A 12069-nucleotide genomic window follows, 5' to 3' on the forward strand; every position below is an offset into this window, starting at 1 on the left:
GAGAATTTTGCAATAAATGCCGGAGAGTACTTCGCAAGATTTTTCGAGTGTCCCTTAACAATCCAATTTGGCTACCTGCCCCTCCAGAACGGCAATTCGTCTCTGAAAATTTCGGATAATTTTCGCCTTCGTTCAATCACGTGCATCTCTTTCTGCTGAGGTGAGATGTTTCGTGAACGCATTATTTTGGGCGATTCGAGAGCGCGTGAGATTAGAGGGATTGGAGACTGAACAATGCTTTTGTGAAAGCGAAGAGGGATGCCAAAGCCCAAGTTATGGAGCTCAGCTAGAAGCAGACGCAGTAGTGGCAAGTTTTGTCAGGCGAGGCCTCTTTGGGAATGAGGGTGAGTACCTCTAAAATGAGGCATGTGATAAGTCTTATTCTTGGAGGACGCGGAGGTGAGGAATTTTGATCTCTCCAGGGTGAGTGAACTCAACTTGTTTATACTCTGTCTCCTTTCTTTTCTGTGAACTTATTTTTGTTCTTATTTCAGGAGGAACTTGCTGTTGGCCATTCTGTTATGATTCCTGAGTCTATTAAAGATCAACTTGAAGTTGACTTCCGCAACAAGCCGTCTTCATTAGCTCGTGTCACCCCGAACTTGAAAGGGGGGTCAGGCCCCAGCATAAAAGTTGGAACCGGATGCTGCTTTGACGTGCGATCAGGTGAGAGTGTCTGCCGAAGGCAGACCAAGGAGGATGTAAGCGCCACCGTCGTAAACTGGCGTTAACTGGCGCAGCATCGCGAAGCCTGTTACGACAAGGCACTGTCTGGCGTACACCTACCTTGTTTATTATTTTAATGTTTCTTTTTACAGGTGGAGACTAGCTATCCAATCATGTATTTTTTTTAAAATGTATTATTTGCAACTGGCGGAAATTGATAGACTGAGTAGGTTTCCAATTATATTCTTATGTTTTATTGCTAGTGTGCCATTTGACATTTAGGTTCTATCTATTGAATTGAAAGTAAAAATTAATGTCTAGTCTATTCATCTTTATTTGATGAACGCCTCAAGTTTCACTGCCTCTGAATCAAAGCTTTTTACAAGAAATGAATGTAGGCTATGAACCGCCATGACCATCAGACCAGCACCCCCGCTATTGGGAAGCTAGGCAACCAGCCACACGCACCTGCAAGCCAGGCATGGGTGATTCCGTGCGTAGGGGGTCATTTTGGATGCACCAAATGTTCTTTTTTAAAGTTCAACTTTAGGGGCTAAATTTGGTGTAGATGGCATACATAGTACCCCACAGTACCCCTCTGAGCGTGGCAGCGCTACAAGTTGACTTTTATTTTCACTCCCTATGAAATACGGCGGAATTTACAGAAATAATGACGGAATTTACAGATTACGGAATTTACAAAGCGAAGTTTTTAGTCTCCTGAACCGCTGGGTTACAAGATAGGTAAAAACTGTTGACGGTGTCATTTTCAGCATCCAAAATAGCATTTTTCAGCGAAGGTTGTGGGAACTTTCTCCCTCAGATGGAGGAGCTACGGCCCGAAACGGAATTTACATCCATTTTTACACCCTTACCGTTCTGAACTCTTCTGACGGCCTGGAAGCGTCGTTTGACCGCCCCAGGTCCCGTGGGCACGGGCTTCTGGTAGTGTTTTTTATGTTCTTTCGATCCCAAGTGGTCGCGAGTTTCTAAAATGAAAAGGAACCCCAGTAGACCGTCATTTGTAAAAACAGCATAGGTCACATAGTCACACGGTGGACATTTTCCTAAAGGCTGTTTCGGGTTCAACAAGTGATGATACAAAGGTCACCCTCCGTAATTTTGTGAAGAATAAGTCAGGGGAGAGAGTGAAATAGCCAGTTTTCTTTTGATGTGGCTGAGTCATATACTACAGCATGGCAATGTTGTCTTATAGGTGTTGGTGACCATGACGGAACTTACAAAACGACACTATAGCAGCTTACGAAACCCAGATAAACAAAAGTTAGATCGACTTATACACATAAGAACATGGTCTTCGTTTAGTAAAACAAATTTGAATTGCACCTCACATTCTTATGATGAAAGGGTCATCATAACTTACGTTGAAATGAGAACATACGTACTACAATAAAATTCATGCGTAATACGATGAAATCATGCGTACCTTATGTAGAAACCATGCGTAATACGATTAAATCATGCATACCTTACGCTGAAACCTATGCATATTACGTATGTGCAAATTTATGCGTATCTTACGATGAAAAACCATCGTAATACGTATAAAAACGATCATAAGATGTTGAGAGTGTGCCCAAGCTACCAAATCAACCTCAGTTCAGGCGCAAGGCCCCGGTGACCTGAAATGACCCCTACGCACGGAATCACCCGCATGCGTCCCTCCCCGGGGCTTCGGGCCAACGGCAGATCAGCCCGAATGCTGAACCGGACGGGCCCGCTGGCCCCAACCCTGTAATGAGTCCGAACATGGGATTGCGGACATACCCGTAAAATGCCGATTTGGGAACATTCTGGAGCTTGGTCGGACCAATGTACGGCTCTGGGTCGGACTAGTCCGACGGACCTCTTTCGGCCTAAGACCCCGCTCGGGCAGATCTCGGATCAAATCTTTAATATAAGCGAGGGTGACTTCCGCAAAACTTGGGTATGGCAACAACGCTCCAGTATCGAAGCCGTATAGGCAGTCTTTGGTATAATTTTTGGCTCTACGAGTCTGACAACGCCACGGAACACAAGAAGCCATTTGAACTGTCGTGTTTTACAAGGACCCGTCATCTCAGCTAAGGGTCGGTCTTGGCCCCTGGTCCTTGGGGAGACCCGTCTGGCTAAGGGTGCTCCTTAGCCAAGCGTTTGTTTACATCACTGCAAATGCAACGGCGATACTTGAGTACATTTTACGGCGTGTGCTGGACCAATATCATCTGCTGATGATTGCAGCACCTCAGACAGTTTCCAACGTTCGAAATTTAGTTCAACTGCTATCAACTATGACTTATCAAAGGAAAATTTACTGGATTAAGTATTTTCTTTATGCTGTTGGTTGTTCAAAGATACCTTAATGTTATTGAAATTTTCAGCCTACATCTAGTGCCTTTGGTACTCCGCACCAGCCGGTCCATTAGGACTATCCGTTGCTCTTTGGTGGACATAAAGCAACATTACCATTAAATGTCGAACTCTGGAAGTCATATGGTAAAATTCATTACTTTTGTACCAAATTACCTTTGTTTATTTTTGTAATTTTCTTTTTGATTTGATACATTTAGAAAATATCTGTTTGGATCTAATTGTAACTGCTCTAACAGGATGACTGCCTGCCAGAGATATTGGGTCACCACCAAGAGTTCCTCCAATGGATGACAAAAACAGACGTAAAGCTGGACAAAATTATGAACGTGGTTTCGGATTTATCGAAAAGTAACTCAAATTGTCTGCTTTATCTTAAAGAAAAATATGAAGAAACTATTTTTTTATTAATCATTTTTACTTTTGTTTTAGGTGGGGCCCTTGGGGTGCATCGGGAAGGAAACATTTTTCAAGACGCCGTCAGCCTTGATGATCCTACTGACGATTGTCTGCCCATTGCATCGGGACATGTAAGACTTTACAGTTCTGTCATTGACATTATTCAACTTTATTTCCGTACTATTTTTCCGTACCCATTAACATGGGTTTATATAGATCTAGTACGGTACGTTCCGCACTTTTCTCCGTACCTCCGTACTATATTTTTCTGTACCATTTCCGTACAAAAGCACGGAACTTTTTCACAGTGCAGGTACGAAATGTTTAAAACGTGTCTTGTCTGACGGCACACACCTGCTGGCTGATTCCGAGCATAGCTCGTCACTGTCTCCCTCGTACTCTTAGGGGACGCCCCACTAGTGCGAGAGAGAAGGAGCGACGAAAGCGGAGCTGTGACTCAGCTGAGGTCGACAGCACGATGCGATAGCAAGGCCTTGAAACTGCGGCCGCTCGCCCCGGGCAGCGTTGCGGTGAGGGGAGCCCCTCAGTTCAGTCATGGGGCCCCTCGCGTTTGTTCTGCTGTTCCTCACAGCAACCGCCTCGGCAAGCCTGCGCAGGTTCGTAGTTAACAATCTCATCAAAGTCAGTAACGTGCTGAGAGTGCAGGGATAGTTGGGCACAGGTATTTCATTGCAGTGAGGAAAAGCCCACATGCCTCGGTTCTGTTGACTTCAAGAAAAGGTAGGAGTACAGTACACTGGTTAAACAAAGGCATAAAAACTACGCCCTTGACAGCATAGACAGTATTCTCCGCCCTTTGTAGGCGTGAATCGATAAATGCCCTCAGGAAGGGCGCCAATGGTTTATGACTCTTCGGCAAAATTTTAATGCCCTTTCAAAGGCATTGATGATTCACGCCCTTTCAAAGGCATTGATGATTCACGCCCTTTCAAAGGCATTGATGATTCACGCCGTTTCAGGGGCGTAAATCGTTTACGCCCTCATAGATCATAGTTTTATTTCCTTAATTTCACCAGTGTGCGCCCGACCGCGTTCTGTCGTGATAAGCTTCGCGATGCAGCGCCAGTTCCGACAGTCCTCGCCTGCTCTGAGCAGGTTTCTTTGCGAACCATCTCTATTTCACCCAAGTGTTCACTCCTAGAGCAAAACTGACACTCAAATAATTTGTTCAAAAGTTATTTTCTCTTTTACAAAGAACAACAGTATGAACGTAACTGTTATCTTTTCACACGCCAGTGCACACAATGCATGGTTGTATCATCATCCTACGAAGACTTGTGTATGTTTGTCCGGCCATCTCCTTCAATGCTCGACCTTGCTGGCTGAAATTTGCAGGGCTGTGACACACGTCATTAACTCGCCACACGCCACCGGATCTGATCCGGTCGTTAAATACTTAACACTTCCGACCGTCTCCAGCTGGTAGAGTACTCGCGCGTTAGCAACAGTTCTGCAGAACTGCTTTTAACCGTTTCAGCGCGGAGTAGTCTGTCTGGTACACCAAGAAGCGATGTGGCGTCCGATTACCTTGTATAATACAGTATTTAGGTGCACCCTCAAAGTACAGTTAGGATTGTGCGAAGTACAACGCGGATATATCTTTGTTCGTTTGTTATTTTGCAGTCATGACTCACCTGCGACAGGGGTTACATTTACCGACTACATGTCCTATGAAGAGGTAAGAGCCCAGCAACTTAATCGCGAGAACCTATTCGAGCATGTTGAAAGGCAGACAACAGATATTTTCTTTCCCAAAGGAATCACTACAAGAAAAGTTGTGAACAAAACAACAAAAGTCAAACGAACACTGTATAAAAAGTACGAGGATTGTACAAGGTACAACGTGGACTGGACTGAACTCGCCAAGCCGGTTCCTTTGCACTTTGTACAACTTATGTACTTTGAATGTATAAATCCATTCCTGATTTTGATAAAAAGACCAGCAATTCTTCTTAGTTTGTTGTATTTATTTTCAGCAGTGCAGAAAACTTAATTTTTGTTAAGGGCCTTCCCGGATTGTCCTAGTTTCGAAGTGGGTTCTGTGACATTTCCTGAATATGTCTTGCTTCATTCGGATCAAAATATTTACATTCGAAGGCCTAAGTGTAAGTGAAGGATCATTTTAAAGTTCCCTGCACCTGCAATTTCTAGTGTCCACTACATTACCATTCGGGAAGCTTTTAAAGTTGGAATGTAACTAAAATGCATACATGCCTGTCATAATTTGGTGGAATTCTTGCTCAAACAGATGCTCACATGTGATGTAATGGGCATTAGTGGAGGCAGATGCCTGAATGCCTTTAAAATGAACCAACGAAGTGACTAGAAGATTTTTCCACATAAGTCGAAATAGACGACTAAGGCTCTGTGACTGGGGTTATTGAATGATTTTTGTCTTTAAGTGTGATACTTCACCAAGACTCCATGTTTTCGACACAATATCAATATGGCCAATGTAATAAAAAGGAGGATTTACTCTCCCCCCTTTGAGCCCATACTTCGTCAGATAGCATTTAACGCGAGACAGGGTGACGGACAGCAGTGCCAGAAAAGAGGTCAAGAAGTACCCAAACATAGGTGTGCGGCGGGCTGCATGTCCTCCTGCCAACTAAACAGGCACTTACCCGACAGTTGGCCGTAGCCGTGGGGAGAAGTTTGCCCAGTAGGCAGGAGATTCAGGCCACCACCTTTGCGTTTGGGCTACGTTTTTGAATTCATTTTTTTCTGGCAACACTGTCCTAACCCTGGCCGGTGGAGTGCGATTCTTTTGCCACTCGTGGCGCACCTAAAGATTGCGACTGGTGTGCAGGTGGTGGCCTACCTGCGTGAACTGCAGCTCCGCTACCCCCGGCTGGTGCGCGTGGGTAGCATGGGCCGCTCGGTGCAGGGCCGCGACCTGGTGTTCGCGCGGGTGTCCCGCGGCTCGGCGAAGCACCGCGACGTGATGCTCGTGGACGCGCTGACGCACGCCCGCGCCTGGATCACGCTGCCCGCGGTCCTGTACTTCCTGCAGCAGCTCGTCGAGCGTCACCAGGAGAACGCCGCGCTGCTGCAGAGCCTGGACTTCGTGGTCGTCCCAGTTCTCAACCCAGACGGCTACGAGTACTCTCGCGACAAGGTGATTGCACCATTTCTACTTCTAGCGTAACTGCACGTTGGAAGCAAAGGCATCAAAAAACTATACCCCAACTGGGCGTGAACATTTTACGCTCCTGGAACGACATGGATCGTTTAGTGCCTTTAGAAAGGGCGTGGATTGGTGCCTTTCAGCACTGAGAAAACCTTGCAAACTGTTTTAGGCCTTACAACGAAGAAAACAGCTTCTTATAACAAAGTATCTTGAGCATACATAAGCTTGCAACGAAAAAATTTCGCAATTTCCGATTCTTCGTAATCCAAAGTAAATGAGTTTGTATTCTGTATGCTCAAAATACTTCGTAAGGTTTTAAGCGTGAGGCATAGTTTGAATGCCTTCCTAAAGGCATTAATTAAACGAAGGGCGTATGCATACGCATGCTCTAAAGGGCATCATTGTTATTCCGTCGTCTCACCAGTGAGTCTACTGTTCATTATGCACCAAGAAATGGATGCTCGAATGTAAACACTCACGAACACATACTTGAAAGCATGCATTTGTTGGTGTGTAAACACACACGTAAAAGTTTGCGTAGTATTTAGAGCATACATTGTGTAAACAACCGAAATTTATTTTGCTTTACAAAGAAATGGTTCGTAAATTATGAAGTGTTATCTTCGTAAGCTTATGTATGCTCAAGGTTTTCTCAGTACGGGTTCCTGGTGTTAGAGTACTAATTGGTGCGTCCTTTTGTTGTGCCGTTATTTAGCCTTGCGTCGACTGCTCCGAGTACAGTCCAACTGCAATTTGTGACTAGAGCGTGGACCTCAAACGACTGGACCGATTCAAAGTCCTTTCTCATGCATTTCAACAGGAAAGATTGTGGAGGAAAAACCGGGCGAGGACGTACAACGAGTCGTGCATTGGTGTTGACCTTAATCGGAACTACGACTTCCACTGGGCTGGTGGGTATATTGCTTTGGAAAGCTTCAAACGAACAAACAAAAAACTTGCCAAATAGGCCACATCAAAAGTATCGCGAAATGAATGACACTGTATCAGCTAATATTAACGGCGTTTTCCCACATTCTGTCCTGTCGCACTCTAAGACTCGCCCACGCTTTTCCAGATTTCCTTACTTCCAGCGAGCCGCCGACATTCCTTACTGCGAGCAACGACTCTTGCGCGAATACGTACGCTGGGCCACACGCCGCTTCTGAACCAGAGACACAAAGTTACCAGCGCTTCATTCGCGAGCTCAACGTCAAGGGGCGTCTGAAGATGTTTGTGAACCTCAGCGCACCTCGACAGGCAAGTTTTAAACTGCAGCGGGTGTAAACTGATGCCCAAGAAGGCGGGCAGAGGCTGCTGCTGTCGCAATTAGTCCTTTGCAATCGGGCATGTTTGGTGCCATCGCTTCGCATGACAACAGGCTTTAACCCTATACAGCAGTGATTGGCCTTTTTTGATTCATGAAGACAGAAGTTGAGTTACCACCTTTTGCCATTTGGAACGATGGAGTCATGTTGACTTCGGTATTGAGTTGCCATCATTTTCCGATGAAACTTTAACCGTAAAACGGGTCAAGTTGAGATATTAAACCCATTTTTCATGTGGAATTTCTCCTTAAACTGTTGGGAATTGGGTCAGGCACAATTATAAGATAGACACTCATTTTAGGGATATTATTCCCTGCCGCTTCCTGGATCAAATGTGTTATATTCTTTTTTAATTCTCCTTGAAATTCTCCCCCCTCGTAAAGTTTGCATTTTCTCTGCAGGGAATCTCCTTTCCTTGGGGTTACTCGTCAGCAGCTCCCAATGTTTCCGACTTCTCAGAACTAGTAAGTATCAGCCAGTATTCGTACGTTTGTTGTCTTCGTGTAGGAAGGTCGTAGAAAACATTCAATGGCGTTGACGGAACTTTTTCTCTTTTTTCTTACAACATGTTGGTGAGCGCTCTTTACGGAAATAGTGCGAGTGAAATGACGCCACCTTCATTGTGTTCTTTCTTTCTTAGGAATATTTTCAAATGTCGAGGGCACTTCAAGTGCAAACCTAATATGAAAACAGCGAATTTTTCACAGGAAAATGACTTTAATGCACTTAATTTGTTTGCGGGCTTTTGTTTGCAGAGCGCGATTGGAAAAGCAGCAAGCGACGCTGCTGTGAAGGCAGGGGCCCAGCCATACAGAGTGCAGAACCTGGCTGCGAACTGTAAGTTGCCCGTGTGGTCGAGGGGTGAATCACTGGTGTACTCATGTGTACAAATTTGCCCGTACTGAATGTACTCACAACTTTGAAAAGTGCGAACTTCGCTAGTTTTTCGACCGATTTGGCGTTGAGTGCCATTTAAAACGCTAAATAAACCCTGAAAATGTTAACAAATGTGAAATTTATGAGTAAAGCAAGGTGTACTCACCCGTACTCATGTGTACACCAGAACGCAGAGTGATTCACCCCTCGCGTGTGGTAGATGAAAGTATTTCTTATAACTTAAGGCAGGTGTAAGCCATCTTGTCGCACCAGGCTCCCCCACGCTGCTAAACGTTCACTGTGATACGAGAACATGCTCACTCGTTTTTCGCGGGTCCAGAGAACGCCCTCACTCGTATTTTGGCTAATTTTTGTTCCAGCCACAACGAGGAAACGGCCATAGGTAGAAGAGTAAGATCAAATATTTTTTTTTCTTTTTTTAGAAAAAAGGCCTACAAGGCTTTGTGACACTTTTGGCCGTTGTTTCGACGTCCCGCGACCACTTTTGTACGAGAAAGGTGTTCTCCTACCGCGCATTGCAGAAAGGCCGAAAGGGCGGTAATGAGAACGGTGCACTGTGGGCCAGAAGACCGGTGGAGCGGCCAAAATTCTAGACGCGTTTTGAGCACCAGAGTCGCTGAATGGGACTCGAACCGAACGTGTGACCCTACCAATGGATTCCTCGTTCGGAGAACTATCCTTTGGTGGGGTCACACCGAGTGACTTAAGGTGCCTTTTTCTGTGAGGGGTTACCCACCGCGGGAATCGTGTGTACACATGGCCGGGAATCTGGTCGGAATCACGGGAATCGTTTAGGAATCGCTCGGGAATCGTTTCGGAATCATGGGAATCAGATGAAAATTGTGTGTAAATTATGGAACATCCCCTTAGACCATGCGAACCATCGGATACTCTGCTTAGCGCCTTCGAAGTGTTCCGCAGACCGCCGAGGCAGCCGAGGTCTTCCTTCCCCTTCTTCACTTCGGTTGCGACAGGGTCACGAACAGGGCGCAAATTTCCAAAGAGGGCCAATTATGAACCAGACTTCTTCTACAGCTTTGGAAACTTCTTTTCCAGCGCGTAGAGTCCTAAAGGCCCTAAAGGGGAGATCCGCGAACCTGAAAAATGTTTTGATTTTGCTTCTCATACTCTACAAAAGTGCTATGCGTAATTCCTCATAGTTTGTTTTGATGTTGTGTCGTCTCGTCTGCTGAGGGCCTCGTGAAGCCTAGAGCTCTCGTAGCACTTCGAACAAGTCCTATTAACCTCGTCAGCTCTCAATAATAGTTCATTTAAGATCTCTGCAATGTCGCATGTAGACAGTTTAGAAGTTTCGAGGCTCGTTGCGGAAGTTTAGAAACCGACGCCGGAAACGGAAACGCACGGCGGACATTTTGGTCGTCACCGGACGCTTTGTTTTGATATTGTGTCGTCTGCTTGGGGCATCTTGAGGTCAAGGGACTTGACAGCGCTTGGAACAGGCCTCAAAAGCTCCTCATTTCTCTAAAATAGTCAACTGAGCAGTTATTGAACGTCAGATGCAAACTGTTTAGACGTTTTCAGGCTCTGCCAGACGGATCTTCAAAACGCACGCCGGAAGCGTATGGCGGACATTTTGCTCGTCAGTATGAGCACCGAAATCGGTCAGAAGTCAAGACGCGGTCCGCGGATCTCCCCTTAAGGGCCTTTAGGACTCTAGCTCGCTGTCATGCGCATCACAGATTTTCATACTTGTCGACCCATACGTACCCGCGAGCCCGCGAACCATTTAAATTCGTACTGGAATCGCGAGAAAATCTTGTCGGAATCACGTGGGAATCATTGAAATCACGTGGGAATCTTGGAATCAGATGGGAATCTCTGAAATTACAGGAATCATTCTGGAATCTTGAGGAATCTGGGAATCATTTTGGAATCTTGGGCATCTTGAAATTGGGAATCGTGTGTACGCGAAAATCGGGAGTGGGTAACCCCTCGCTTTTCTGTCACTTTTTGGCTTTTGCTGATTGTAGTTTAAAGGACTTTACCCGCGTTCACCCATTATCACCGGTTGCGTACCCCTCGGCTCCAACAGTATTTGCGTATTCGTGAAACATTTGCGTCTTTCAGGCTTCCTTTATGATTCTTGTGTTGTCCTTCTTGTTTACTGATGAAAGCCTCTGCATCACTGGTAGCCAACGAATGTGGCGTCATATTCGTTAGAGTGTGGATTTTGTCACGTTCGTTCGTGGTATCCATTCGTTTGAACGTGACTCAGTTGTTTAAGCAGGGTGTCGCATTCGATTGAACGTGGATCAACATTGACACGACTGTGACATCATAATCAACGAACGTGATAAAATTCACATTCGAAAGAATATGACGTCACATTCGTTGGCTACCAGTGATGTCTATTTGTGGTTGCAGATGTTGCCACGGGAGTAGTCACAGATTGGGCGCGCGGCGTGGCTGGTGTTGACAAGTCCTTCCTGATGGAGCTTCCCAGCGGGGGAAGCGACGACTTGCTGGGCTTCGACGTCCCAGTGTCTCAGATTTTGCCCATCTCGCGGCAGGTCTTCGAAGCGTTCAAGGTGTTTGCTGAGTGCGCTAAGGGGAAGCCGTCGCAATGATGGAATCCAGTCTGTCCGTAGGTGTCCCCGAATCGATAACCCGTCAACGGGCAAACAACTTTGCCAAATTTGTACACCGTTATTTCAAATTCATGTTATTTCAAGGGTATTTTAACCTCATTTCTCGTTTTTTCACCGTTATTTCAATGTCATTTCAACGTTATTTCACCGTGATTTCAAGGGAAATGTACACCAAAATTCAAGTTGTTTGCCCCTCGTCCGTCAAATATCAATTCATTGTCTGTGATGCCAATACATTTATTTGTGTCCGTCTCCTACACAGCACACGACCGAATACCGTCCAGAGGACATATCAAAACCAGCATGGACTATCATATTACTCAGCAGATGTGATGAAGAAAAATTGAGCATGAAGCCGAGACATTGTTTGTTAAAGAAGCTTTACGATTGTATCAATAAATATGTCCTCCTATATTCCCATACTCTTATAAATGCGCTTCAGGCTCCATTTCGCCATGCGTGCCGCATGTTGAGTTAAATGTGCATTCATACTCTTGCAAGGCATACACTTGCAAAGTTATACGCGAAGTGTCATCAGTATTTGCAGACTTCAGACGAGAAAGCTGTATTTCGTCCTGGGGTTCTCATCTTTTAACTTACATTTACAAATTTTTGCCATTATCTTTTATGCAATTTAGTTGGCAATATTGCA

General features: G+C 45.4%; 1 protein-coding gene across 1 annotated transcript; it reads left to right on the forward strand.

Moving 5' to 3' along the window:
* The first annotated feature begins 3946 nt into the window (after positions 1-3946).
* Positions 3947-11831, forward strand: LOC117645789 (carboxypeptidase B-like). Its single transcript, XM_034386213.1, has 9 exons — positions 3947-4052; positions 5080-5134; positions 6266-6574; positions 7407-7497; positions 7662-7843; positions 8313-8375; positions 8667-8748; positions 11194-11413; positions 11680-11831. Exons 1-8 carry the CDS (start codon positions 3991-3993, stop codon positions 11394-11396), a joined length of 1047 nt encoding a protein of 348 aa, XP_034242104.1. The 5' UTR covers positions 3947-3990; the 3' UTR covers positions 11397-11413; positions 11680-11831.
* The last annotated feature ends 238 nt before the right edge of the window (positions 11832-12069 follow it).

This window comes from Thrips palmi, unplaced genomic scaffold, assembly GCF_012932325.1.
Source record: "Thrips palmi isolate BJ-2018 unplaced genomic scaffold, TpBJ-2018v1 HiC_scaffold_19, whole genome shotgun sequence".
Taxonomy (NCBI): Eukaryota; Metazoa; Arthropoda; class Insecta; order Thysanoptera; family Thripidae; genus Thrips; species Thrips palmi.

Coding starts and splice junctions, on each gene's coding strand:
- LOC117645789 (XM_034386213.1), top strand. CDS start 3,991: ATGGGGCCCCTCGCGTTTGTTCTGCTGTTCCTCACAGCAACCGCCTCG. Junction 5,135..6,265: donor ACTACATGTCCTATGAAGAG/GTAAGAGCCCAG, acceptor ACTGGTGTGCAG/GTGGTGGCCTACCTGCGTGA. Junction 7,844..8,312: donor ACCTCAGCGCACCTCGACAG/GCAAGTTTTAAA, acceptor TTTTCTCTGCAG/GGAATCTCCTTTCCTTGGGG.